Raw genomic sequence first — 27796 nt, 5'->3', positions numbered from 1 at the left:
GGGACAGTCTCAGGCCAGGGTTCTGATTTTGACAAGAGCGCTGGAGGCCGGGGTGTCAAAATGGGGGTGCTAGGGTGGGTGGTCTGACCCCAGTGACTGTGGGTTGTTGGCTCCCAACAGGAATGTTGGGCTCCTGCTGGCCACCCAAGGTGCCTACATTTGATTCCCAGTGTCCGGTGTTGCAGTGAGACTGGCAGTTTCTCTGGGCAGGCTGCTCCCAGCTGCATGTTGAAGCAGGTGTTCCCAGCCTGACTGCCCAGGCACACTCACCCGGCACCTCCCAGTTACCAAGGAGAGGACCAAACCGGCAACGAAAGCAGTTTGGACCAGGGTGTAACAAAGCACTGGGAAAGGTGGAGGAGGTCAAGACTTGGACTTGCCAAAAGTGGCTGAGTCATCTTTTGAAGCTTCAAAGGGAGTGGGGGAGTCCAGATACCTGATGCTGAAGGGAGAGTGGTCCTTAGCTGGTCCTTGCACGCCCTCCCCCGTTGTGGACAGGCTACCACGTGCTCTCCGACCTGGTGAGCGTGGAGACCCCGGGCTGCCCAGCCGAGTTTCTCAACATCCACATCCCGCCCGGGGACCCGGTGTTCGACCCTGACCGGCGCGGGAACGTGGTCCTCCCCTTCCAGAGGAGCCGCTGGGACCCCGAGACCGGACAGAGCCCCAGTAATCCCCGGGACCTGGTGAGACGAGACGGGCGGGGTGCCGGGTTCTGGGCCGGGCCGGGCGGGGAGAGACTCCCACCCCCTCGCCCACCGACACCCGCCTCCGCTACCCGACCCCGGGCGCACCCCGGCTCACCCTCCTGGTGCCCCCGCAGACCAACGAGGTGACGGGCCGGCTGGACGGCAGCGCCATCTATGGCTCCTCGCCCTCGTGCAGCGACGCGCTGCGGAGCTTCTCCCGCGGGCAGCTGGCGTCGGGGCCCGACCCCGCCTTCCCCGCGACGCACAAAGCCCCCCGCTCATGGGGACGGCGGCCGACCCCGCCACCGAACAGCGCGGCCCCGGGGGCTGAACGGCGGGGCGGCGCGCGGGGCGGGCTGCGGCGGCCGGGGCGCGGGGCGGGCTGCGGACGGCAAAGTTGCGCTGCCCGCGGTCGCGCCGCCGCCCAGCTCCTCCCCTGCGGCCCCGCGTCGCGTCCAGCCTTCGCGGCGGAGCGAGGGAACCGCGACCCCTTCCTGCAGGCGCCGGGCCTGCTGTGGGGCCGCTACCACAACCTGTGCGCGCAGCGGCTGGCCCGCGAGCACCCGCAATGGGGGGACGAGGAGCTGTTCCAGCAGGCGCGCGAGAGGGTCACCGCCACCTACCAGGTCCGTCACTCGGCCTCTCTCCGTCCTCCCTCCCCGCCTTCCTCCCCCCTCCCCCAGGCTGCTGCGCGGGAGACTCCGCTGCCCCGCAGAGCCCTCCATCGTCGCACAAGCAGCCCCCGGAAACGCCCTTTTCCAGGAGGACACTGCTCCCCAGAACTGGAGCTAGCGGCTAGGAATGGACCCCGAAGATGAGGAGCAGGCGAAGGGCTATTATACACGAGACTGGGCTGTGGTTATTAGTCATTAGCCCACTCCCATCCCATGTTCCTAGTGGGGCACAGGCCTCCGCACCTGTCCTGTTGCAGTTGCCCCCCTCGTGACTGCCCCTGCCTGGCCCTCATCTCCCACCTAAGCCTTCCTTGGGCTCAGACCCCTCCCAGCGTGGCTGCTCCAGCCCTTGCCTCCCTTTTGCCCTCTCTTGACCCTCAGAACATCGTTCTGTATGAGTGGCTGCCCAGCTTCCTGCAGAAAACACCCCCCAAGTATGCAGGTGAGGGGATGGGGAAGGAGAATGGGAAAGCTAGCAGGAGTTTTTTGGGGCAGGGAGAAGGGGTGTGTGTGGGGGGGAGGGGGGAGGAGGCTGGGTGGTTTAAGGGCTAAGTGTTACTATCCTCCCTCTTCTCCCCTTCCCCCAGGACACAGCCCTTTCCTGGACCCCAGCATCTCCCCAGAGTTCCTGGCCGCTTCTGAGCAATTCTTCTCTACCAGGTGCCTCCTGGCGGCTACATGAGGTGAGGGCAAAGTGCAAAGGTTTGTGTATTGGGAGGAGTGGGGATGTCATTTGAGAAAAATCTGTCCTCAGGAGCCCTCAGGAAAGGATTATCAGTCTGAAGTGTGCTAATTTCCCCAGGGAACAGTGAATTTGGAGGGGGAAGAACAATTGTTAAAAAAGACATCATTGTGATTTTTAAGCACTTTATGTCCACTTTCCCACAGCTGGTGTATATATTAACTCCCCAATTAAACACAGGCTAATCGAGGCTGAGGATGAGTCACGAAGCCCGCTGGTCTGAACCTTAGGTCTTGACACTGCACTGGGGGCATTTTTAGCTGTAAGCAGAGGAGCCAGGTCTTGCGGGGAATTATAATAAAAGAAGTGTGAGAGCTGAAGAAACATTTTGACTCCAAAATAATGAAAAGGGAATTTTAAAGTAAAAAAAAAAAATTTAATTAAATGTATATGGAACAAAACATGTCAGTTTATTTTTTACAATTGCATTATAATTTAAAAACAATTCATAGGTTAGGGGCGCCTGGGTGGCTCAGGCAGGTAAGCAGCTGCCTTGGGCTCAGGTCATGATCCCAAGGTTCTAGGATTGAGCCCGCATCAGGCTCTCTGCTTAGCAGAGAGTCTGCTTCTCCCTGTCCCTCTCCCTCTGCCCCGTCCCCCTGCTCATACTCACACTCTCTCTGTCAAATAAATAAATAAAATATTTACGAAAAAACAATTCATAGGTTAGATTTTCTTACTCTGAAACAATTTTTGGATATGCCTAATAATAGCCAAGAAATCATAGCAATGGACTTATCCACAGATAAGTAATTTCGAAAGAACAATGAAAAATCCTTTAAAAATGTTTTAACTTACATATATATGTTATATATATATGTGTGTGTGTATATGTATATATATGTGTGTGTGTATATATATGTGTGTGTGTATATATATGTGTGTGTGTGTGTGTGTATATATATATATATATATATACACATCTCTCTTCAGAGAGGTCCTGTGAGTTGCCCATGGTCACACAGCTGTTCACTAACAGAGCAAGGACCCAGACCTAGATGTTCTAGTGCCTTTGTCAATCATGCTGTCAAGTCTCCTAAAATAGAAGTAAAGTTTTAGATCCCTTGTGTGTTGTGGAGACCTGCTCTCAGCAGCATGAGCTTCGGATGGGGACATCATTCACCCCGAGTGGGGAATCAACCTATGGAGGAGGAATGGCCTGCTGGTTTCAGAGGGAACATCAGCACTGGGTGGTTCCAGGGCATGGACTGTGGTGTGGGGAGAGCCTGTCTGCTCAACCTCCAACCCCGTCTTCTCTCCCCATTCCCAAAGCATCCAAATCTACGAAGAGCTGAAGATGTGGACGCGCTGCTGTTGGGCATGGCCTCCCAGATCGCTGAGCGAGAGGACCATGTCATGGTGGAGGCTGTGCTAGGTGACGCTGAGGCTGTCCCTGCAGGCTGGGTACTGCTGTCACCTGGGTGGGGATTCTGCTGGAGCTCCAGTGTCAGGCCAGGAGGAGTGAGCGGGGCTGGGAGCCTGCACTCTCTCACTGCTCAGACACCTGTTGACCATGGTTCCCTCTGTGTGATTCTGGCCCCCCTGGGGCTGGTTGGAGACTGGGTCCTGGGCTAGTGGAGCTGTGGTGGCCCGGTGCTCCCTCAGATTCTCTGCTATTTCATCCCCAGATTTCTGGCCAGGACCCCTGAAGTTTTCCCGTACAGACCACCCGGCTGGCTGTGTGCAGAGGGGCTGGGATCTGGGCCTGCCCTCTTATACCAAGGCCAGGGAAGCACTGGGTCTGCCTCCCATTACCAGATGGCAGGACATCAACCCTGCACTCTCCCAGAGCAACCACACCGTAAGGAGGGGTTGGGACGCAGAGGGCAGGGTGGGAGGGCCAAGGCACATTGGCCCAAGACATGGAAGGAAGGCAGTGAGGCACAAACACTAGAGACAAGTCCCTGGTGAGAGGGATGGGACTCGCCCACATGGTTTTTCCCAATATCATCTACGAGGATGGAAGTTACCAGACCAGCAGGATTTGGCAGTAGACCTTGTGACTCTGCAGATCCAGCAAATGTTTGTTGAGCATGTCTTGCACGCCAGGCACTTAATAAGCATTATCTCGTTTACTCTTCCCAACAGCCATCTGAGCAGGTGTGGAAGGTCCTCAACCCAGGAACAAGCTGTACTTTTTTATACACTGACACTCGGGCTGCCTTTGGGGAGTCAACTGTTACTCCCTGAGCTGTCGCCTGGGCCACGTGGCATTGCCTGCCAGCCAACAGAGCAGTTTTGGTGGCCTTACCATCTTGGCATAGTGGCGTTTCTACGATTGCACGCTGGTTTTACTGCTTTCGTCCTTCCTGTTTAGAAGATTGTTGGAAAGTGGAGAAGTGAAAGGCCGATGAAGAGGCAATATGCACTTGGGGCGTATAAACTTTATACAGTCAATAGAAAGGTAGGAATCACCAGGCGCACCAAAAGTAGCAAGTCTTTAGCTCCCCTGGGCCTCGCTGGAATTTAAGCTGAGCAAATGTTTGTTTACATTGCAGAGAAAAGAACTAAAGTCAAGGTCAGGTAGAAAATGCTGCTCATAGAAGGTTGAAGTCTGTCTCCAAAAGGCAGTGTCTATGCAGGGATCTGATTTATACAAACTTTTTTAGCTCTCAAGAATAGAAACCTTTTCGGGGCACCTGGGTGCCTCAGTCGTTGAGTGTCTGCCTTTGGCTCAGGGCGTGATCCCAGCATTCTGGGTTCGAGCCCCACGTCAGGCTCCTCCGCTGGGAGCCTGCTTCTTCCTCTCCCACTCCCCCTGCTTGTGTTCCCTCTCTCGCTGGCTGTCTCTCTCTCTGTCAAATGAATAAATAAAATCTTTAAAAAAAAAAAAAAGAACAGAAACCTTTTCTACACATCATTCTACCTTTCCAATTTTTGTAGTGATTTTGACCTTCAACTTTCATATCTTTTTGAGAACAAGCCACATAGGGAACTGGCTGCCTGTTTTATTCCAACTTTCTACAAGAGGCAGCTGAATCTGTGAGCGAGTTCCCATAAATGAGTTAACTTGTGTAAAGCACTCAGAGCGGTGCCAGGGGCATAATAAGTGAGGGATCGTCACTGTCATTTATTATTATCCTCCCTGGGGCTGATCCCTGCGAACTACCCTTGCCCCAGGGCGGGTGCCGGGTCCTTGCACTCACTCTTGTCCCTTCTTGGCCCCAGGTGCTGGAATCCACAGCTGCCCTGTACAACCGGGACCTGTCCCGGCTGGAGCTGCTCCCTGGGGGGCTCCTGGAGAGCCATGTGGACCCCGGGCCCCTCTTTAGCGCTATTGTCCTCAACCAGTTTATGAGGCTGCGGGACGGCGACCGCTACTGGTTTGAGAACACCAGGAATGGGTAAGGCCTGCCTGGGTCCCTTCCTCAGACTTACCTTGGCCTGGGCCCCAGGCCCTCTGCGTGTAATGTCAGCAGCCCCACGGGCCCTTGAGTCCCAGCTGGCCTCCCCACTTCCTCAGCCCCTCTGGGTCTCTTTCCTCATCTGGGTCCTCGGGCCAGAACAGGCATCTCTCTCCCAATGCAGCAGCTCCCCGCCTCTCCCTCCTGCAGGCTGTTCTCTGAGGAAGAAATCGCAGAGATCAGAAACACTTCCCTACGGGATGTCCTAGTGGCTCTCACCAACTTGAACCCCAGTGCCCTGCAGCCCAGTGTCTTCTTCTGGCATACGGGTGAGTGGCCAGGGGGTGCTTGGAGGGGCCTGGAGTCGGGTGTCTCATCCCGCCTCAGCCATGGGCCTGGTTCAGGGGCGGCTCGGCAGTAGACTCCAAAGAGTCAGTGAGCCATGGTTCTGCCCTTGGGAACTTTGGTTCCGGGCACCACGGTGGCCGCATGTGGCTGTGTAGGTCCCCTTCCGCACAACCCCAGGAGGTACCCAAGTGGGGTCAAGACTAAGACTCAGAGAGACCTAGGGAGGAAGGCTCCCATCGGCCGGGCTGAGCCTGGGGTGGGTGGGATATCGGGAAGGCCCAGTGCAGTGAGGATATCCTCATTCCACAGCAGTGACGAGGGAAGGGCTGTGTGTGTGTGTGTGTGCGTGTGTGTGTGCGTGTACATATGTGCATGTGAGGGAGAGAGAGGTGAGGTTCGTTTCTGACGCCACTTGTTACCCCACTAGGCAAACACCACATTCCTGGTATTATGACAGGGGTAAGCAGCTCTCACCCATCTGCTACCCAGAGCCCCCCCACCCTACCCTTTCTGCCACCCTAACCTCCTCAGTGATTCTGGCCCAGCACCCCCCAGGACTCTAGCTTCCTCTACTTCCCCAGGAGACCCCTGCCCGCAGCCCAGACAGCTCAGCACCAAGGGCCTGCCAGCCTGTGCTCCCTCCATCATGCGGGACTATTTCGAAGGCAGTGGATTTGGCTCTGGGGTCACCATCGGGACTCTCTGCTGCTTCCCCCTTGGTAAAAGTGATACGCAGGGTGGTGTTGGGTGAAATGCGTAATCTAAGGGGTGGCAGTGGGGTGGTTTCATCTATGACAACTGACCATGTACAGTACTGTTTCTTTGGGCACATGACGGAACACATCAAAGCAGGAGGGGACATGAGCAGTGTCTGACCTGCAGATAAATCAGCTGCAAGGACATTTGCCTTCCTGTTCTCCTGGGGTCCCTCCAGGGCCCAGGTTGGTCAAGAGCCACAAGGAATCTATTTCACAGTTATTTGCAGGAGCCTGGGCCTGGGAAACTGTCCAAGGCAAACCCTGCTTGAGAACCAGTTGAGAACTAGCTGGGCAAAGGCTTGAGACTTCGCCTCTGGCATGGCTGTGTGTGAGCCCACCAGCTGCATGGCAGAGCGGGTCCGGTCTCTGGCACAAGCACTCTGGTCTAAGTCTCTGGCTGGGAAGGGACCCGAGTGGTGGAAGCAGCAGAGGCAGTGCTGGCATCTTAGATGATACCCTAAGCTCCCTCCCCACCCCCACCCGACCCCCACCCCAGCCCCCACCAGGGAGCTTCAAAATTTGAGCCAATTGAATGAGCCGACCTAGGAGGTGGGGAAAGGAGGGAGTTCTGCCAAGGAAAGGGGTCACTGATCTCACCAAACCCCCACCTTCCTCTGGCCATCCTCCTGCCTCTGCCCTCTCGTGAGCCTGCTGAGTGGCTGGATTGTTGCCCAGCTCCGAAGGAGAAATTTCAAGAGGCTCCAGGGCCGGGACCGCCAGAGTGTCATGTCTGAGAAGCTCGGGGGGGGGGGGGGCGCATGGAAGGTAGGCCTGGAGTTGGCCAGGGTGGTGCGGGGGAGGACATGACTCAGGGCTGCAGACCACCCCCACCTCAGCAGCCTAAGGAAAAGGCCCCCCTTTTCTAGGCCTCCAAGCAGGTCAGGGCAGGTGGAAAGAGCCATGGAGGCATCAGGTGGAAGTTGGACCTGGAGTTCTCCACCCTCCGTAGGTCTCCCCGTGGTCCCACATACAGGGCATGTGATAGACTCACGGGGAGGAGTCACAGGGCCCTGACTACGTTTCACAGGCCTACTGTAACTCTCTAGAATCCCCAGCAACGGATGCTTTGTGGCATCTTACACTGGAATTTCAGGCAACAGAGAAGGAATTAATGAAGGTTCAGAGTCACACTGAAGGAGGATAGGAATCTTGATTCCACCACTTGGGCTTTTGGGCTTTAGGCAGATTTTTTAATTCCTCTAAACCTATTTTTTCTTATCTGTGAAACAGGAATAATAATAGCACTTACCTCATGAAGGTTTATGAAGATTAAATTAACTAGTTCCCGCCAAGTACTTGGTACAGTATTGGGCACACAGTAAACACTCAGGAAATGTTGGTTATTCTTCACGTGGGCTAAAGGCACAGCAGGACTGTTGGGGAAGGGACGACCCTCAGTACCCAAGAAGGGGCCAGGAGCTACGGAGGCCTTGACCTAACTCCAGCTCTAAGCCGGCCTCCTGCATCCTGTCCCCGGCTGACCAGCCCTGTCTCTCCAGCATTGGAATGGCAGGGCCACAAGGAGCTCTCTCGGCCTGTGCTCGTGCACCTGCAGCCCGGGCAGACGTGCGTGGTGATGGCAGGCTCTCTGTGCTCCGCGCCATCCAGCTGCGACCCCCGCAGCAGGTCAGCGTCATCCTGTCCGGCAACCGCGGACGCCGCGCCCTGCTGCTCAGGATCCCCAAGGAGTAGGACCTGGTGTGGCCCAGCGGGTCCCGTTCCTGGTCCGCAGCCTGGGAGGCAGCCAGGTGGAGGGGAAGGAGCGCTGAATCAGGCAGGGTTTGTGGCTTCTAGTCCCTGGCTGTGGTAACTGAGAGAGGAACGTGAACACACTCATCCCGTTCTGGGCCTGTGGGGTGACGTGATCTGCACAGGGCCTTCTTCCTGCGCAGTCTTCCCCGCCCCTTTCTAGGGATGCCCCAGTGGGCCCTAGCTGGGAGTCCTTGGAAGAAGCCAGGCCCTCTTCTCTGCCCCCTGATTTTAGGATCTAGTGAATTGTTCGAGAGTGTGGAGGGGAACTGAATCAGAGGCTGATTTTCAGCTCTGACTGTCTGGCTTCTGGGCCCCTCCGTCGTCTGTCCTCCCTGCCTTCCTGACTCTTTTCTCCCATGTGAACAGAGAGGGAGGAATGGCTTTAGACGTGTGTCTCTGAATGCAGTTTCTGTGCCTATAAATGAGCCCGGAACTCCACCAAGCCCAGGACATAACAGTAAATCCCTTTTACGAGGGCGTTCTTTCCAGTGGCCCCTGACAAAACTCACGCAAAGCTCCTGGCCCCAGGAGTCCTCGACAAGTGGTTGCCCTCCCTGTCGCCACTCCGTAGGTGCTGCTGTTTAACCTGGAGGAAGAGCGGCAGGTGCTGGTGGAAGACCTTCGCCCTGAAGGAGAGCGGGCTGAGGTTCCAGGAATGGGAGCCGCGGGAGCAGGAGCTGATGAGGGCAGCCGTGGCCCGAGAGCAGAGGAGCCACCTCTTGGAGACCTTTTTCAGGCACCTTTTCTCCCAGGTGTGTAGGTAGGCTCAGGTCTGTCCCTGCATGTCTGCCTATGGCGGTGCCCTTACCTGCACACAGCCATGGGGTAACTCCAGGGACAGTCAGGAGCCCTGACACTAATAATCAGGTCTACTACATTTTTGGCCCAATCCCCTGGCCTCTCTGTAAGGAGATGCTCTGACACCTACCTGAGCCACTCCAGGGAGGCCGCGTCAGGAGCTTATCTGTATGTGTCGCTCAGCTCTCTCCTCAGGGCTGTCCGGCCTCTCTGCCCTCACTTAACTCATCCTAGCCAAAAGGCCACAGAAACTCAGGGTCAGTATGGGGCCAGCGAGAGCCCTTGGTGCCCCCTCCTTGGTGCAGTGCCGCTGCCAGAGGCCTCCTTGGGACATGAGCCCACCTTGCAGACTTCCAAGAACTACCGAGGAGATGTGGGGAAACAAGCCAGGAAGAGAAATGCGAGGACTTGCATGCACGTCTGGCACAGAAATAGAGCAGCCTGGGTCCAGAAGGGTGGAGAGGAGAAGCTTGGTAGAGATAAGATCCCTCCAGCCCAGGCCCCACTCAAGGAGTTTGTCACCCCTCTGGGAAGAAGGCACAGACACAGAAAGGAAGGTAACCAGCACAGAATGATGAATGTAAGACAGCCATGAGCTAAGCAATGTAGGAGTTCAGAAAAGGTGCTGAGTCTTCAGGCTGGTGGACGGTCGTGGTTCGGGTCAGATTTGACGGAGACTTAAAAAGAGGTGAAAAATTGTTGGCTCAGAGGAAAGGAGCAGGAGGGACTGCACAGAGGTGTCTAGTAGAAGGGCAAAAAAATTAATGTTTGAGGAGAAGAAACAGGGTTGGCTGACTGGGGAGAGGATTCATGAGGGAAGTGACCATTTAATGGTCATTTACGACGTGCCGGGCACATGGCTTTTGTCATCTACTCCCCAAGCCAGTTGAACTTGAGTATGCACTGGAATGGAGGGACCTCCTCCCCAGGTGGGGAGACTCATTGCCAGGGCCGAGGCGGGGCCGGGGCACCTCTACTCGGCTATGGGGACCCTTGTGCTGGGGGCGCAAGGGGGTGCTACCATGTCTTAGGGGTAGCTGCAGCCCTCTCCGTCTGCACAGTGCTTCCAGGTTTCAAGACATTTTCCATACAGCGTCTCTTGTTGATTCTCACAATAGCCCTGTGAGATAAGTAGGGCACGTAAGAAAAATGAATGACAGACAACTGGTGCGACTCCCCTGAGGTCACACAGCAGGGGGGTGGCAGAGCTGGGACAGGAGCCCGATCTTCTGCCTCCAGCCCCAGGCTCTTTCCACTAAAGCTCCCTGTTTGGAGCAACGAGGTTTGCATCGTGAAACCGCAGCCAGGCTTGGACTGGGGCCCCGGTTGACAGGCAGGCAGAACAGGTGCTGTGCCTGAGGCCTGTCTGCTTCCCTCACCCCCTGTTCTGATGCTGGGGCAGCCCCTGGGTGGGCTAAAGATAGCCCACCATGAGAATTCCCTTTTCCCAGCCCTACTTTTTCTCAGCTCAGCTGAGGCTTTTCCTCAGTCAAAACTCCTTTGGGTCTAAGAGCAAGCTCGCACTGATAAAAGGTCAGTTGACTCTGAGGCTGTGCTGATGTCTCAGGAATTCCGAAGGGAGGACTGTGACCTGGCCTGGAAGGGGCTAGGAAAGGGACAGTTGCCAGCAAACAAAGCCACTTCTCTCTCTTAGCCTGCCTCGTTTTCTCCGTGTGTTTACTTCCCTCTGTCTGGGTCTCTGAGCACTTGGAAGAACGTGGCAGGCCACGACTTCTGAGTTTTGTTGTGCTCAGGTCAAGACAGACCTGGGACCTCTTAGTCCCAATTCCAGATCATCTGCTTGGGTCAAGTGTGCATCCCTGGTGCAATCAGCTAACACAGAGGACTGGGGCTCTGTAGAACAAAAGGCCCCAGGGACCACCTGCAGGGCACGGGCAGGTGCTCAGGAGACAGGGTGCTGGGCAGACACCTGGAAAAGGTGGCTCCTACAAGCCTCAGCTGGACTTCAAATCAAGGAAACCCTGTCTCCTTCTCTCTCCCTCCCTCTGTTGCTGCCCGGGTGCAGGTGCTGGACATCGACCAGGCGGACGCAGGGACCCTGCCCCTGGACTCATCGCAGAAGGTACGGGAGGCCCTGACTTGCGAGCTGAGCAGAGCTGAGTTTGCCGAGTCCCTGGGCCTCAAGCCCCAGGCCATGTTTGTGGAGTCCATGTTCTCCCTGGCGGACAAAGATGGCAAGGTCTACCGGTCCTTCTGGGAGTTTCTGGACATCCTGGTGGTCTTCATGAAAGGTAGGGGAAAAGGAAGTGATCGTCTAGGTAGGAGAAGATGGAAGGGGCTAGAGACTGAGGCTGGAGGGTAGCTGACCTGTTGGAGAAGGGGAAGTGCCGGGGCCTGGTCTCCAGCCACGGCAGACATCTGGGAGCACCCAGGTAGAGATCAGGAAGCAGAGTGACCCCTTGTTGTGATCAGCAGTGGGTCAGACTCATGTGAGGCCCCTTCTGGTCAGCCTGGGGTTTAGGCAGGTAGGTTGGGGCTCTCACGGGGTCCTCCTCCTCCCAGGCTCTCCTGAGGAGAGGTCTCGCCTTATGTTCCGCATGTATGGCTTTGATGGGAATGGTCTCATTTCCAAGGACGAGTTCATCAGGATGCTGAGGTTGGTCCTGTGGGATGGCCGGAAGAGTGGGCCAGGACAGGGCCTGCTGGGGGAAAGAAGTGGGGGCATGAAGGTGGGAGCAGGAGGGTAAAGAGCAGGGGCCATATAGCCGAAGACTATTATAACTAGGAGGGGGCCCTTCCTTGTGGGCTCCGAAGGCCTGGTGGGATGGCCAGTAGGCCCTCCTGTCCAGGCCTCAAGCTTCTTTTCAGGGCCCGATGGTTTCCCTCCCCCAACCCCAGGTCCTTCATCGAGATCTCCAACAACTGCCTGTCCAAGGCGCAGCTGACGGAGGTGGTGGAGTCCACGTTCCGGGAGTCCGGCTTCCAGGATAGGGAGGAGCTGACGTGGGAGGACTTCCACTTCATGCTGCGGGACCATGACAGCGAGCTGCGATTCACACAGCTCTGCGTCAAAGGTGGGGGGCCTGGCCTTGGGGCCGACTGACGTAGCCATTAGACAGCAGGCACAGTGCATCGGGCCCACCTCCTTTTAGGAGCCCACAGAAATGCTTTAATTCCTTTTAAAGTCAGAAGGATGAGTATAATAATAATAAATAGGTGATAATATATCCAGCCTGGATTATATCCTTCTATGTACCAACGTGATTATAAAAAATATTTATCTTTTATAAAGACATGTATATACTTTTTTTTTTTTAAGGGCGGAAGTGGTTTAGGAAGGTGACAGTGCCTAGGGCCCACAAAGTCCTAATGCAGCTTTGCTCCCAGGGTGGGCAGGGTCAGGATGGGGTGGGGGACAGCAGACAGAACTCTGCTTCTTCCAGCTCTCTGTCGAAGATCCCTGTGCCAGGTGCCCAGGACGGGGGTGGGGTGGGGGGGACAGTGTCTCCTTGTTACAGCCCTCTCCAGGCCATATTCACCTGAGCTAGGGTGTCTGCTGGCAGGGGGGCTCTGGTCTTGTTTGCCTTTATATCCCTTGGCTGAGCGCTTGGTTAATGTTGCTTGAGTGCACGGAGACCCACTTCTCTTGTCCTTCCCCCTACTTCCTGTCCCACCTGTGTCTCAGGTGGGTGGAGGCTAGAGCCAGGGTGGGGAGGGGGCAGGTAGCAGGACTCTCTGTGGTCTACTCTGAGCTGTTACGGTGCCTTCACGGTTTCTCGCTGGGGCATGTGGAGACCAAACCCAGCCCCTCCCAGGATGACGAGAACTTGGGGGAGCTGAGCAGCCCAGATGTGGGAGAGGGGCGAGTTGGGCAGGACACCACTGCGGCTCTGGTGAGGGCTTCCATGTCCCAGGGCTGGAGGAGAACTACTGGAGTGCAGACCAGCACTCCTGGTTCTTCAGCCTCTCACTTTTCCCAGGCAGCCAGGGCAGTAGGCACCTGGGCCCGAGGGCTGAGCAGGGGCAGGTGTCCGGAGGTGAGCCCAGGCCAGAGTCCTGGGACCACTCAGCCCCTGGGGTGGAGGACCAGGCTGGGGGAGTGAGGATTATGCGGAAGGGTAGCTTTGAGTCCTGTTTTGTTTTGCTTTTAATTGTTGTTGTGCCTTGTTGTTTCCTTCAGATTTTACTATGAGACATTTCGAATGTTCCTACAGAAAAGAAACAACAATAGCGCAGGAAGCAGCCCTTTCCCCGGTCACCTAGATCTCACCGTTCACCTGCCTTTGGTTACCATGTTGCCACATTTGCTGCTGGTTGAAATCTGACGGATAAATATCCATACTTTGTTGTAAACATTCTGATTTCATGAAATTCACCTTAATCACTTGTGCCCCCTGGGCTGGAGACCAGGGTAGTCGTCAAGATTAGTTTAGCACTCGGAAGTGACCTGGACATTCCCGGGCTTCCTGTGAGAACATGGCTTTGCAGCTCAGTCCCGCCCTCCCCTGCAACGCTCGGGCCAGACAGAGAGGAACGGGCGGCTCAAGGGAGAGTACTTCCCCCCAACATACAATTATGAACATTTTTAAACACAGGAAGGTGGAAAGAATTTCATGGTGATCCCATAAATGCACCACCCAGAACTACATTTAATTCCCAGGAGGCTTTAAGCTGGAGGGTTTAGCAGGGTTTTTGTGGCAGAATGGTCTCAGCAGGCAGGTGGCACAGTTTCTGAACTCTACCCCACAAGCCTGATACCAGTCCCAGGAGTGGGCTGAAGGTGGACACACATCCAGGGACACTGTCTGGCCAACAAATTCAGGCCTTCTCCCTGCCCCCTCATGGCTGGGTCTAGCTCCCACTGGGGGAGCAGGCTGGGGCTGGGGCACCCAAAGGCAAGGGTGCTGGCCGAGGACCCTCTACAGTATGGACATGGGGTGAGTGCCAGGTCTTCCTGGGCTCTGGGCCCTGAGCTGTTCCCGAGATCAGCTCTGTGTTACAGGGGTAGAGGTGCCTGAAGTCCTCAAGGACCTGTGCCGGCGAGCCTCCTACATCAGCCGGGAAAAGATCTGGTGAGCCCTGATCTGGGAATGTTGGAGGGAGGGCTGGGGTTGGGGGGGTTGCCTTTTCTCTCCCCAGGATGCCTGGGATCAGGGCCCTACCAGCCTATGTAGTGTCTTTATGCAAATTAGAAAAAAGGGCTCCTTGCTGTAGGCAGACACAGCCCTGTACCAGCAAGAGCAGAGAGCCTGCTGGACTTCGGCACCCACCTGCTGCCAGGGTCAGATGCCCTTGTGAAGGACACAGCTTGTATGTGTGTCCCCAGGATCTAACTCATTCTCTCTCCAGGTCTCTGTGGGAAGTCTGCTGGCCCCTGGCTGAGAGCTCTGACCCCTCCTCAGCAGAGTCGGTCTGAAGAGAGACCAGGGGCAGCGAGGATCCAGTGGCTCAGGTGGCCAGAATCCTCTCTCTTTCATTCCTGTCCTAGTCCCTCCCCCAGAGTGAGCGCTCGCTGTCCCCACAGCAACGCTGACGTGGAGCGGACAGCACAGAGACTGCAGTGCCCCACGGACACAGACCCCCCCCGGAGATTCGACGGAGGTTTGGCAAGAAGTACGCCTGCTCCTCTCCTTGAGCTCATGCATCCCGTTAGTGTGCAGGGCTGCAGGCAGGATGAGCAGTTCACGCCCGAGCAGACCACAGTCTGACAAGGTGGCTGCTACACTGATAATCACCATGTCCCACCGATGAATGTTGTGACAGTGGTCAGAGCAAGGAGCTTCAGAGCTCAAAGAAGTGCTCACCTCTGCCTGGTAAGTCAAGGCAGGCTTCCTGGAGGGGGTGACTTCTGCACTTCCAGTAAAGGGTGAGAACAGAGTAGGGTGAGAATGGGGAGCTGCAGACTGGGAGGGGAGAGGGCTGTCTGAGTGTGAGTGGGACCTGGGCTAGAGGGAGTGCGTTCCCTGGGACGAACTGACCCAGTGAGCACTGCAAGGCTGTCCCTACTCTGGCGGCCTTGTCAGAGGAGTGTGGTAGGGCTTTTGGGGTCTGAACCCTGCTTGGCTTGAGCAACTTGGTGCCCTTTCTCTGCTCCTGGGAGGCGGGTTGCACTGGGAGGGGGGGTTCGTGGCCAGAGCCGAGACTTCCTGTCCCCAGGGTAGCATCATTCCAGCCCCTGCTGTTCACGGAGGCCCACGGGGAGAAGTTTCAGCGCAGTCGGCACCACCACACCTTGCAGCAGTTCCAGCGCTTCATCGAGAACTACCGCCGCCACGTCGGCTGCGTGGCTGTGTTCTGCGCCATCAGCGGGGGCCTTTCCTGGAGCAGGCCTGCTGTGAGTGTGGGCAGCCCCGGGGTCGGGGCTCCCGTGGGTGCATGGGGCCTGCTTGAACGGAGGCTGCAGAGGGGGCCTGCGTGAAGGGGTGGTGGCCAGGGCGGGCCCTTGACCCGCCTCAGCGGCGCTCTCTCTCTGCACTGCTCCCCTCTTACCCGCCTGGGCTCCCCGACAGACTATGCTTCTGGGGCTCACCGCATGGGCATCACGGACACCACCCGTGTGGGCATCATCCTGTCCCGGGGCCGGCCGCCAGCATCTCCTTCATGTTCTCCTGCGTCCTGCTCACCACGTGCCGCAGCCTGCATCACCTTCCTGCGAGAGACCTTCCTTAACCACCACGCGCCCTTCGACGCCGCCGTGGACTTCCATCGGCTCATTGCCTCCGCGGCCATCGTCCTCACAGGCAGGGCCCGGGAGTCCCAGGGCTTCTGTTCGTGTCCTCCTGCCCCTGCTGCCTGCCCCTCCTCTCTTTTGTGCTTGAGTGTGAGTCCTAGATGTCCTTCTCAGAAGGATGCAGCTGGCCCGCAGTGGTGTGAAGTGAGCCCAGGAGCCCCCCACCCCGCCCCTGCCTGGTGCCTCTTCCCATGCTTTCAGGGCCACCTCCTCAGCCTCCAGCTGACAAGTTAGCAACAGCCCAGAACATGGGCACATCATGTGTGATCTCTCCCAGTTTTTATGTTGGAAAACATACTCTGTGAGAGAAACCCAAAGAATGAACTTCTAATGGTATAATTTCAGACTCCTGTGGCTGGGCTCGTGGATGGTATATATGGGGCTCAGCAGGGGTAGGGAGGGACAGGAGGATGGCTAGAGACCAGAAGTGCAGACCCCGAGGGTCCTTCTTCAGGCCCCCAAGGCTGGGTGGCTGGAGTCCCCAACCTTGGGCTGGATGGGTTGAGCACCCCCACCAGGCTGCCCCCTGGCTCACTCCCACCCTGTCTGGCCTTCCTTAGTCTTGCACAGTGCGGGCCATGCGGTAAATGGGTACCTGTTCTCCGTCAGCCCGCTCAGCGTCCTTTCCTGCCTCTTCCCTGGACTCTTCCGTGACGACGAGTGAGTGAGTGGGCTACTGTGTGCATGTGTGTGTGTGTGTGTGTGTGTGTGTGTGTGTGAGTCAATGTGGGGGGATCCTTTATGGATGGAAAGAAGCAAATTCTCTTGGCTCAGAGGAGAGTGTCACCTTCCAGGCAATGGGACAGACAATGACCAGCCGGAGCCCTGACCCCGAGTGGGCAGAAAGGGAGACTGGTGCCTGGGTTGAGGTGTTTCCTCTGGAGGATTCTTTCTGGAAGTCCCAGGCATCTCCTCTCAGCATCCTTGCTTGCTTTCCCTTCTCCACAGGTCTGAGTGTCCCCAGAAGTATTACTGGTGGTTCTTCCAGACTGTGCCAGGTGAGAGCCCTCCCTGCTCTGAATTTCTGGGTCTGGCTCTGAGCTCTGAGCTCCGGGTTCTATCTGCCATGAGGCTGCCCAGTAGCGCTCACTCAGGTCTCACGGTGGGCCAGGCTCTGCCCTCTGGTCCTGACAACTCTGCTGGGAAGTAGGAGCCTCTGCTCTCTAGTCCTTCTCTTGGGAGCTTGGCTGGGGTCCTGCCCCAACTCGGAACATCCTTCTTCCGTGGAATGAGAATGGACCCCCCTCTCCCCCTGCCCCAACCTACACACCTACCGTGACAGTGGCTTGGAGGAATGCCGTGTCCCAGCAGCACGGTGGAGAGATCAGGCTCGTCAAACTAGGCAGAGACCCCCACCCCTTGTAGTCCGTCTTGACCGGGGCTGTTGAGGGACGTATTCCTTACTCCCCATAATCACCCATTTTAGAGCTATTAGCTGTGAATCTGTTCAAAAGCTTTTTGAACCTATTTATATTTTCAGTCTGTTTCCTCCTTAGCATAGTACATTTTCTACGCTCCTCTCCGTGAAACACGGCATTTTTTTTAATCCTAAAACAACCTGCTCTGAACTTCAGAGTGCTTGCTAATTCTTGCGCACTGGGATTTAGTGGATAAGGCTGTGTTGAGGCCCTCCTCTCTGTTCAGGCCTTTACAGGCTTTGGTTAGAGCCCTTCTTAACCTCTGCTTTTCCAGACTACAGGGCTCTAATCTTCTTAATTTCTGCCTCCCTCCTCCTCGATCACTTGAGGGGCCGTTCTCTGGCCCCACACTCCCGTCCTGAACCTAGTACTGCTCTCTCGTGTACCCCAGGCCTGGGATCTCCTGTGAGAGGAGGGTCCTCCCGCCAACCCTGGGCTGAACCCAGGGGGCTCGGGTGGTCGCACTTCCTCACTAATGGCGCCACTGCTCATGCTGTGGGAGCCAAGTCGGGGGCTAGGGGGACGTAGACCGAGTCTTGACTCCGTGGGGGCAGGGCCTGCAATGTCCAAAGTCCGACCCAGGGGGCCCAGAGCAGGTGCCCCGCACGTTCAGTCCGTCAGCACCGGTGTAGACGAGGCCCACAGGGGGCGAGCCCTACAGAAGGCGCTAGGATCCCGTGCTGAACCAGCAGCCTGGTCCCTGTTCTTGTGGGCCTGACAGTCAGGGAAGTGACAGACAAAAAACGAATGACACCGGTCCTTGAAAAAGAACAATCGGGACAAGGTGTTGGAGGGATGAGCAGAGTCTGTTGAAATAAAAGGCACTTGTGATCAGTGGTGTGGGGAGAGAAGAACAGAGGAGAAGCCTGGGCTTCCATGGCCCCCACCCAGAGCAGTGAAGTGGAATGGGACCCTGACCCACGGCAGCCCCAGCACAGCCCCGCTCCTCCGCCCCTCACCCCACGTTCATTTTGCAGGCCTCACGGGGGTGCTGCTGCTCCTGGTCCTGGCCATCGTGTATGTCTTCGCCTCCCACCACTTCCGGCGCCGCAGCTTCCGGGGCTTCTGGCTGACCCACCACCTCTACGTCCTGCTCTCCGGGCTGGTGAGGGCTGTCGGGGTCTTGGCAGGATGATCCCAGGGAGGCCATGAGGGCTGAGACATCCGTTCTCCGTCCCCTCAGTCATTTCAGGAATCCCCTCCACTTCTCACATCACAGCTGGAGAGGATAGTGTAGGCCTGTCAAGCAGATGGACCCCGGGCTGCAGCGCTTGGAAGATGGGTGCCCGGCATGGGGCTGGCAGTAGCAGCCCTATCAGGCTGGTCGCTTCCTTGCAGACACCCCCGCATCATTTCTGCCCAGCCGGTCATTCCCCAGTTCCGGTGGCTGGTGTGAGCTCCAGGGTTGACCGCCCACTTTCAAGGGAGCAGCACACTTTTTTTTTTTTTAGAGAAGTCTATCTTAATTCTGTTCTGCCACTTTTGTTCTGATCCTGTTTCCTGGGGTGTCTGCACCCCACTCAGCAAAGTGCCACTTGTAGAGTCAACGAGCTTGCTCAAAACGTCCTCACTTGGACTGTTGATGAGATGGATTTTTAAGAGTCTACCTGTTCCCTTTCCTTCTCCTTAAGCTCCTGCCTCCCTTCCTTCACATTCCCTCCCTTCCCTCATCCTCCTGTTCCCTTTACCTTCCCTGGGTTTGCCGTCAGGTGCGCCAGCTAGTTAGTTCCAGAGGGACTCTGATCTGTGCTTGGCCTGCCTTCCTCATGGATACAGGCGGTTCCCTAAAGAGCACCCGAGGGTCCTGCTGAGAAGCTAAACTAAGTCCCAAGGCCCCAGCGTCCCCACCAACGATACTTGCCCGTCAGCATTCAGAAGCGCAGAGCCCAGATGGTTGCCATCTGTCACCTGGCTCCAGGCAGAATTGCACACAGTCCTGAAACAGAGGGCGAGTCCATCATGGCCTGGGTCAAGCTGGCACCTGTGGGATGCCCTGCGTCCTCCAGGTGCAGTTCTGTCCTCAGTGATCAGACGGTCTGTTTCCATGTTGCTGAGGCTCAGCACTTCACGGTTCTGAAGAGGACTACCCGACCTCGGCTTAGGTCATTTCCTAGAACTGATGTTTGTTTCCAGAGAAATCTCTGTCTTCTTTGGAAGCTGAGGCTGATTTATCCCTCCCTACCCACCCCTGCTAGGGGGGAGCCCTAGCTCCCCGGTTACTGTTTCTGTTAGGGGTGGAGATGATGTTCTTGTTCCTGGTGAAAAAGCAGCTGAGCTCAATGGGAGACCCGGAAGAGTGGCCACACTGGCTCCCTGAGACCAAGACCCCTTCCTGACTTATCCCTGGGTTTGGGGGATCCCTGGGGTTCAGAGCCTCCCTTCCTGCCAGCAGGGAAGTCAGCAGCTCAGAAAGGTGCAGGACCCTCTGCTGGGCAACCCAACCCTGGCCGCTAGGGACAGTCTCACCTGGGGGATATCAGGGCCAAAACACCCGCCTCCTCCCCATTTACCCTTGGTGTGTCCGCTTGACTTGGGGCAGAAAGAGAAGCGACAAGTAAAGGACCCAGTGTGGAGCCGGCCCTGCAGAAGGCTGTCCGGGCTCCCGACCCAGGCAGAAGCGGGCAGGGCGGGCACAGCGGAAGCTGAGCTGGCGGCAGCCCCCCAGCTCCTCAGCCAACCGTGGGTCTGCAGCAGTTCTGTGGTTTAAAAGTAGAGCCAACACCAAATGGGACGTATAAACAGAGCAGTATGAGGCCACCCAGACGTCGTTCTCAGCCTGGTTAGATGCTCAGAAAGCCTTGGGGTGGGGGTGGGCTCCATAATGAAAGAGGAACCTGGGGGGACCGGAGCCAGTTCAGAGAAGAGCCCAGAGAGGTTTAAGTTAGTCCTGTGGGCAAAGGAACATGAAGCTGGGGAAAGGCAGAGCGGACTGAGGAGCCAGAGTTCAGTGTAACAGTTATCTGTGGAAGGGTCTAGTACACAGTTGTTCGGTGCTACGTACTAGTTTGGGGGAGGAGGGGGAGACTCGAAGCTCTGCCCTGGAGAACTTAGGATTTGGGGTAGAGATAAGTGCCGTGCACTTGCCGTGATCAGAATGAGCAGACAATACAGGATTCATGCTGAGCTGAGGGCTGCAAACAGTGATTTCTAGCAGCTCGCTGAAGGGAGTTTCATTCGGGCCAAACTGGTTAGGGAAGACTTTGGGGAGAAGATGGGACTGGAGCCAAGACTTAAGGAGAGGTAAGCTAAGATCCGACAGGGCAGGGTGCAATCCGAAGAGCATTCCAGGTAGAAGAAAGGGCACGAGCACGGGTGCAGAGGTGGAAATGAGGATAGTGTATTCAGGGCGCAAAGGCCTGGCTGTGGGTGGCCCCAGTGTATTAGGTGGTGGCAGGACCCGTGCGGCTGCGGGGGCGGCCGAGGGGCCATGCCACATGGGACAGCATAGACTGAGGAGCGCAGAGAGTGAGAAAATCAGGTTTGGGCAACATGCAGGATCAGGGCTGGGAGAAGGAACAGAGAGCCAGTGGAGGAGATGGGAAGCGAGTGGCCCCAGAGACGCAGCAGACGAGGCAAGGAGCAGGCGGTTGCTAGTGCCACAGACGGCCAGCCCTGGGAGCAAATGAAAGGAGACCTTCATGGGATGGGTGAGCCCCCAGTGAGCAGGTCCTGAGAAGAGGTGGAGGCAGGAGCCAGACTGACCAGACTTAGGAACAAGCAAATGGGAAGTATGGGGGCAAATCATGTCTGACCATGTTAGACCAGCTTGTTGGGGAAAGGACCAGAGCTAAACAAGTATTCAGTTATTTCATGGAAATACAATTCCATGGAAAACAATTACGTCAGTTATTTAATGGAAAGGGGGGCCTGGTTATGTGTTTTTAGTCTCCAAAGGGAGAGGGTAAATTGGAGGAACTCCTTTTACTAACTCAGCAGTTATTGAGTGCCTGCTGTGTGCCAGGCGGCAACGGCTAAGAGCTGAGAGTACGGTGGCAAAAACAAAAGACACATACACACTCCGGTGGGGAGCATGTCAATGAATGAAGAAGCAACGTGAGTGTGGGGGATAACAAGTGCTGACGGGAAGTAACTGGGAGATATGCCAGAGGACCCAGGGAAGGCCTGAGGAGGGGGTGTTTCTGCTGAGCCCTGACAAATGAGATAGAGGGGGGCGCCTGGGGGGCTCAGTTGGCTAAGCCTCTGCCTTCGGCTCAGGTCATGATCCACCCCTGGGTCCTGGGATCGAGCCCCACATCAGGCTCTCCGCTCAGCGGGGAGTCTGCTCTTCCCTCTCCCTCTGTTCCTCCCCATTGCTCACGCTCACGCTCTTGGTCTCTTTCAAATAAATTTTTAAAAAATGAGACAGAGGTAGCCAGGGCAAGAAGCAGGGAGGGGGCATTCCTGGGAGAGGGAGCAGTGGGTGCCCAGGGCCTGAAGCAGAAAGGACTTGCCGTGTTTGAAGAACAGGGAGGCGGAAACGCTGGCAGGCAGAGGCCAGAGCATCTCGAGGCCTTGTGGTATAATGGGAAGTCCACTAAGGCCGGTTACACTGCGACGGCGTGATAAAATGAACTTCAGAAAGTCGCAGTGGCTGCCTTGAAGACAATGGGTCACGGTGGGGCAACCCCCTAGAAGACGAGCTGGGAGGCTACTGCAGGAGACCAGGCGAGAGTCAAGGTGGCTGGTTCAGGATGGTGCCAGGAAGGCGCAAATAGTCTCACTCATCGTGGACGATCTGCAGGATGGGCTTGGGGTTGGGAGTGGTTAGATTTGGGGACCTGGAGGGAGCGTGGTACACGGAGAGGTGGGGACGGAGGGTGCCCGTGGGGGTGGGCTGGGGTGGGTGGAGGGTGCAAGGGGCTAAGGCCCGAGTCGGCCACAGACACTGTTGTGGGTGTGACTTGGTCTGAGCCGAATTCTTCACTCTATCCAGCTCATTGTCCACGGCAGCTTCGGCCTGCCCCAGCTGCCCCGTTTCCACATCTTCTTCCCGGTCCCGGCACTCATCTATGGGGGACAAGCTGGTGAGCCTGAGCCTGAAGAAGGTGGAGATCAGCGTGGAGAAGGCCGAGCTGCTGCCTTCAGGCACCAGGCCTGCAGGCTGTCAGGGACCAGCTGGGTAGTGCTGAGAAAGCCCACAGGGCAGGGGCAGAGCCTGGACCTTGCAATCCGCTGGTCTGGTCCAGTGGAGTTGGCAGGGGCCTTGAGGCGGCAGCGATGAGGGAGCTAGCAAGCAAAGCTCTTGGCCGGGGGACCCGAGCCTCTCTCACAACAGAGGGAGGAGGAGCCCGGGCCAGGTTGCTCCTTTCCCTGCTGACCACCAGCACCAGCGCTGCATTGCCCCTCCGCAGGGTGGACATGGCTAGAGGGGAGTAATGCCTTCTGATGGGGAGAGGCCTTGGCATATTCCAGAAGGAGAGCTGAGGCTGCGGGGGCGGGGGGGGGGATCTTTCTGGAGGCCACAGGGTTGCTGGGTCCTGGATAGCAGCCTCCTGCCCACTTCCTTTCCTCAGGAGTGACCCACCTGCAGCTCCAGCGGCCCCAAGGCTTTGAGTACAAGTCGGGACAGTGGGTGCGGATCGCCTGCTTGGCTCTGGGGACCACTGAGTACCACCCCTTCACGCTGACTTCTGCACCCGATGAGGACACGCTCAGCCTGCACATCCGGGCAGCAGGGCCCTGGACCACTCGGCTCAGGGAGATCTACTCACCTCCAACGGGAGGTGGCTGTGCCAGATACCCGAAGGTGACCAGACATAGACCGGATGAGCTACCCGCCCCCACATCCCCTTAGCAGGCCTTGGCCCCGCAGCCCCGGGCTGCCCACTGTGTTCCTCCCCTCCCATCCAGAGACTGGCCATTCCAGGTAATGCTGCGGCACCCCCTCTCTCCTCACTCCATAAACATACCTGCCTTCCCTGCCTCCCATTTCTAGCTTCAGAGCTATTGTGGTGGCGGAGCTTAACTCAGACCCACTCCTTCTCCTGCAGCTGTACCTTGATGGACCATTTGGAGAGGGCCACCAGGAATGGCATAAGTTTGAGGTCTCAGTGCTGGTGGGAGGGGGCGTTGGAGTCACCCCCTTTGCCTCCATCCTCAAAGACCTGGTCTTCAAATCATCAGTCAGCTGCCAAGTGTTCTGTAAGAAGGTGAGTGCCCTCTCCTCCTTCTGACCCCTGGCCCCTGCTCCCTATCACTGTGTCCGTCTCTGCCTGTCTCTCCTGCCTCTGTTCTTGGCCTGACCCCAGAGGGGTCTGATATCCTCGGACCCTAAAGAACAGAGTTGGAGAGGGGTAAAGAAACCCAGTCTGTCGTACAGAGGAGGCCAGCCCCTGCAGGGAGCCTTGTCAGGTTGGGAGAAGGAAGGGAACACTTGGGGTGGGGCAGTGAAACCGGCTCTGCTTTCAAGAGGAAGAAGAGGGGAGGTGCCGAGGCAGGGCTGGTGGGCTGGGTTAGTTGCAGGAACACAGCCCAGGCCCTCAGGCCCCCTCTATCCCGGGTCCCTTCACCCCAGCCCGGACCTGGTAGCAGGCCCCTGCTTGTCTCTCTGGGCCTGGCAGGTGAGTCGGGGGCACAGGAACGCAGCAGGCAGAGGCCAAGCCCACGTACTGTCGGCATTCAGAGGGTGACAGGCAGCTCCCCCGCTCCTCTGTCCATGCCGGCTCTGCCTCTGCTTCTTAACCCACACGGCCCCACTTCAGCCTCTTCAGAAGCGGGAGGTCGGTCCCTCTATGGCAGCTTCTATCCTCCGGCTCTCTCTTTGAGCCCATTCCCATCTGCCCCGGGCAGCCAGCTGGGTCTTCCCTCAGGCTGTTCTGTGACATGCCCCTTAGTGGAACCCTATCCCTCTGGGCTGGGGTTGGTTGGGAGCCCAGCAGCCTGTGGAGGGCCCGTTGCAGGGAGTGGAACGGCAGGCTCTGTGTGAAAAAGCCGCTTCCCACCCCATCGGACCTTCAGCTCACTTGACAAGTGTCCTTTTTCATCACCCCAGGTTATCACTCCCTTCTCTCTCTCCATGCCTGGGGTAACTCCATCTCCCGCCCAGAGCCTGGCCCTGGGGCCCCCCACAACACTCCATTCCCCAGAGTGTCTGGGGAGAGGCACAAGCTGACGGAGACCGGCAGAGTTCTATTGCTGTGGGGATCCCTGGGATATAGGGAGCCTGAGCTTAGCCAGGTCCTGAACTCCCCTGTGTCCCCAGATCTACTTCATCTGGGTGACGAGAACCCAGCGGCAGTTTGAGCGGATGGCTGACATCATCCGAGAGGTGGAGGAGAATGACCGTCAGGACCTGGTGTCCGTGCACACCTACGTCACCCAGCTGGCTGAGAAGTTTGACCTCAGGACCACCATGCTGGTGGGTCAGGGACGGCCAGGCGGGGCGACTAGGTGGGTCGATGGGTTGGCTGGGTGAGGCTCAGATGGCCAGGGCAGGTGGGCGGACAGCCAGGTTCAGACGGCAGGAGGCACAGAGATGGTAGTCCCGATTTTCAGCCTCCAGCTCCCTCCCCACCCCATTCTCTGTCTCCTGGGCTGCAGGCTGGCTTGGGCTAGGCACGGACCCTGACTGTCCTTGGCCTGACCTGCCACTGTGCCCCCAGTACCTCTGTGAGCGGCACTTCCAGAAGGTGCTGAACCGGAGTCTGTTCACATCATGCACTTTGGCCGCCCCCCCTTCGAGCCCTTCTTCAAGTCCCTGCAGGAGGTCCACCCGCAGGTCAGTCCACCCCATATCAAGGTTCTCCTGGCCTTTATCACCTGAGGTCTAAGCAAACCTCCCAACCCAGCTCCAGGAGGGAAGGAACTGCTGATAAGAACTCATCACCCAAGAGATAAGTGGGGAGAATGGAATGGAAAAACAGTAGCGGTCACTCTGAGGGGCTCAGGGGGGAAGCAGCAACAGGGACTCGCCACTTCTAAAGCCATGGTGCCTGTCCAGAAGGAACAGCTCAGTTCATCCTTATGATAAACTCAAAGCTATTCTTACCATGAATACTGAGCCGGCCTCACCCGAGACGCTGATCTTTACCAGGAACACTGGGCTAGCCACTGCTCTGGTAAATAATGGCCTAGCCCTCAATGACACAGTAAGCTAGCCTTTAACCTGAACGCTGATTAACCCAGCCCCTGTCAGAAACACTGATCCTTTACCCCAAATGCCTTGGAGAGGGGGGAGGGCGGACCCACACAAAGCAAGTCTACCAAAGCTGAGCTAGACGCACACACCGAGCCAGCCCTCACCACACAGGGTGTGAAGCGAACCTTTATCAGAAACATGGAAGGAGTCCCCACCAAGGACTCTTGCCTGTCTTTCCATGAACACTGAGCTAGGCTTCACGTTTCCTTCCCCTAACAGGTCCGGAAGATTGGGGTGTTTAGCTGTGGCCCCCCTGGCATGACCAAGAATGTGGAAAAGGGCTGTCAGCTCATCAACGAGCAGGACCGGACTCACTCCTCCGACCATTATGAGAACTTCTAGGCCTCCTGGCCAGGCCAGGAGCTCTTCCCATTGCCCAGCTGAGCAGAGGTTTGGGCCCACACCTCGCTCTATATTTCCTATTTCTGACTCTCTGCCTCCTTCCCATTCCTACCTCTCATCCCTGGTCCAGGTGGCCATGGTCAGTCACCCCATACGGGTTCAGAGACCCCCAAGTGCAGACTGTCTCAGCTTGGAGAAGCGGGGGGCACTGTCTAGGAAACGGAGCCTGGGAGGTAGGAGAGCTCTTGTTACTTTGGGGCAAAGTGACACCTCTTCTTCCAAACTAAGAAAAAGCCTCAAAAGACTGGAGCTGAAAAGCCGTGTGTATGTGCACTAGGGGGCTGTGGGCCTAAGGACGGAGTGGGAGCACAGATGCTGGCATCTTGGAACTCCTCCCCCAAAGCCTCCCCCTCCTCTAGGCTCCCCACTGTCAAAAGGGCTGGCAAATGCCTTGGGGTGGGCTAGAGGCTGGGCCCACAGAGAGAAATCTACAGGAACCCCCTCAGCATCCTAGCCTAACAGCACAACTGATTTCTCCCCAGTTTTTAAACATGTGCTGTAGTCAGAATCTGGCCCAATATCTATGTCGTGCTCCTCAGGCCTTGTCTCTTCTTCCCACTGCAATAGTCTCCTTTACAAACAAACCACTTTTCTGCCCTCTGGTTTTCTTTATTCTGCCCCAGGATGGGGGTGGGCGCTGGCAAAGGAAGCTACTAACCAGCCAACTCACCCAGGCTGCTGCAGACAGTGTTCTGAACCTGCCAGCATCTACCGAATAAAGGAACCAGCCCAAGGCCGAGGGCTTTAGCTGGAGACCCCTTTCCCAGCTCAGGGGCACCCTTCCTGACCCAGGCCTCTCAGGGTGGCTCGTGTGGGGCTTCTCAAGCCTGACCAGGAAGGGCAGAGAGAGAAGGGATGGGAGTTCTGGAGAAGGTGGGCAGGGCACAAAGTGCGGGTGTGCGTGGCAGGACAGAGCAGGAGCCAGAGTTGGCCTGGCTGGCTCCAGGACCTCTGAGCAACAGCAGTGGACCACCCGTGCCTCCATGGGTCTTCCAGGTAAAGAGATGAAAGCACAAGGAGACGGATGAGCACATCACCTGAACACTCAGCCTGTTTTCTCATCTGGAAAGTGACTCATACCCTCCAAGGTATAGGGCAACCCTCTGAGGGAATTTCTAAAGCAGGGCCCAATTTCAAGTGAGCCTCTCGATTGTCCTCACCGAATTCTTACATTTGTCAGGTCACATATCCTCGATTTCGATGAAATAGCCGGGGATTAGAAAATCCGAACTCCCATGATTGACACTGCTCAGGTTCTGTAAAGAGGCCCTGGGACTGCGCTCCCAGAGCAGCGGATGTTTGTTCAGCCCCGCGGGGAGCCCCGTGGGGGCAGGAGGGCGGGCCTGGAGTGGGTCGACGGCAGTTGGGACCTGCGGCGCAGGGGGTATGCCCAGGGGGCCGGGCGCACAGGCCTCGGCCAGTCCAGCCCTGGGTGCGGCTGGGGCGTCTCCAGGGCCGGTCCGGTGTGGCCGGGCGCCCGCGACCCGCGGTTAGAGGCACGACCAGCAGGGGGCAGGCGCGGAGCGCCCCGCCAGGCTCGGCCGCGAGCCCGAAGCCCCGGCCGACGGGAGATCCGGGCCCAGACCTGCGGGCTGCACGTCTCCAGGGGGCGGACTCACGGTCGGGGGATGGGGGAGGCGCGGCAGGCCCCGCTTCCCCTGGGAAGAAAACGCGGTCGGTGCGCCAGCTTTCCCGCGGGTGCGGGTGCGCGGCTTCCGCGTGGCAGGGCCGCCCGCCCCCTCGCCTGGCGCGCTGCCTCTTCGTCTCTCGGCGGCTCCCCTCCTCCCAGACGCACGGCTGTTGGCAGGAAATTGGACGCGCTCGGGGGAGCGGCCGTCGTCGGCGCGGCGGGGAGGGGGCGCCGCGCGGCCGGTCGGCTCCGGGTGCCCCCAGCCCGGCGGGAGCGGCGGGGGATGTTTTGACATCTCGTCAAGGGAAGCAACTCGATGCTTCGAAAGTGCTTTTCACAGCCGGCTTGGGTCGCTCCAGAGCTGATTTATGAACAGAATCTGCGCTCGCTTCGCCGCTCCCTCCCCCGGCAGC

General features: G+C 57.4%; 1 protein-coding gene across 1 annotated transcript in view; it reads left to right on the top strand.

Annotated features, from left to right (window-relative positions):
• Positions 1–27436, top strand: part of LOC125282078 (dual oxidase 1-like) — a 28116-nt gene extending 680 nt beyond the window's left edge. Inside the window, 35 exon segments of the mRNA XM_048216315.2 lie at positions 499–686; positions 824–944; positions 947–1018; positions 1143–1315; positions 1745–1805; positions 1951–2019; positions 2022–2046; positions 3395–3509; positions 5274–5449; positions 5660–5778; positions 6379–6516; positions 8111–8181; positions 8879–8931; positions 8933–9059; positions 11132–11357; positions 11629–11722; positions 11965–12140; positions 14069–14138; positions 14555–14649; positions 14652–14679; positions 15223–15404; positions 15576–15644; positions 15647–15705; positions 15707–15806; positions 16357–16456; positions 16745–16794; positions 18192–18319; positions 22148–22224; positions 22226–22299; positions 22728–22960; positions 23205–23363; positions 24416–24571; positions 24816–24867; positions 24870–24931; positions 25571–27436. Coding sequence (XP_048072272.1) covers positions 499–686; positions 824–944; positions 947–1018; positions 1143–1315; positions 1745–1805; positions 1951–2019; positions 2022–2046; positions 3395–3509; positions 5274–5449; positions 5660–5778; positions 6379–6516; positions 8111–8181; positions 8879–8931; positions 8933–9059; positions 11132–11357; positions 11629–11722; positions 11965–12140; positions 14069–14138; positions 14555–14649; positions 14652–14679; positions 15223–15404; positions 15576–15644; positions 15647–15705; positions 15707–15806; positions 16357–16456; positions 16745–16794; positions 18192–18319; positions 22148–22224; positions 22226–22299; positions 22728–22960; positions 23205–23363; positions 24416–24571; positions 24816–24867; positions 24870–24931; positions 25571–25693 — 3821 coding nt within the window. The 3' untranslated portion in view covers positions 25694–27436.
• Positions 27437–27796: the final 360 nt, after the last annotated feature.

The sequence above is a fragment of the Ursus arctos genome, unplaced genomic scaffold (genome assembly GCF_023065955.2).
Source record: "Ursus arctos isolate Adak ecotype North America unplaced genomic scaffold, UrsArc2.0 scaffold_16, whole genome shotgun sequence".
In the NCBI taxonomy this organism is placed as follows: Eukaryota; Metazoa; Chordata; class Mammalia; order Carnivora; family Ursidae; genus Ursus; species Ursus arctos.
This window is presented reverse-complemented; position numbering and strand designations above follow the sequence as displayed.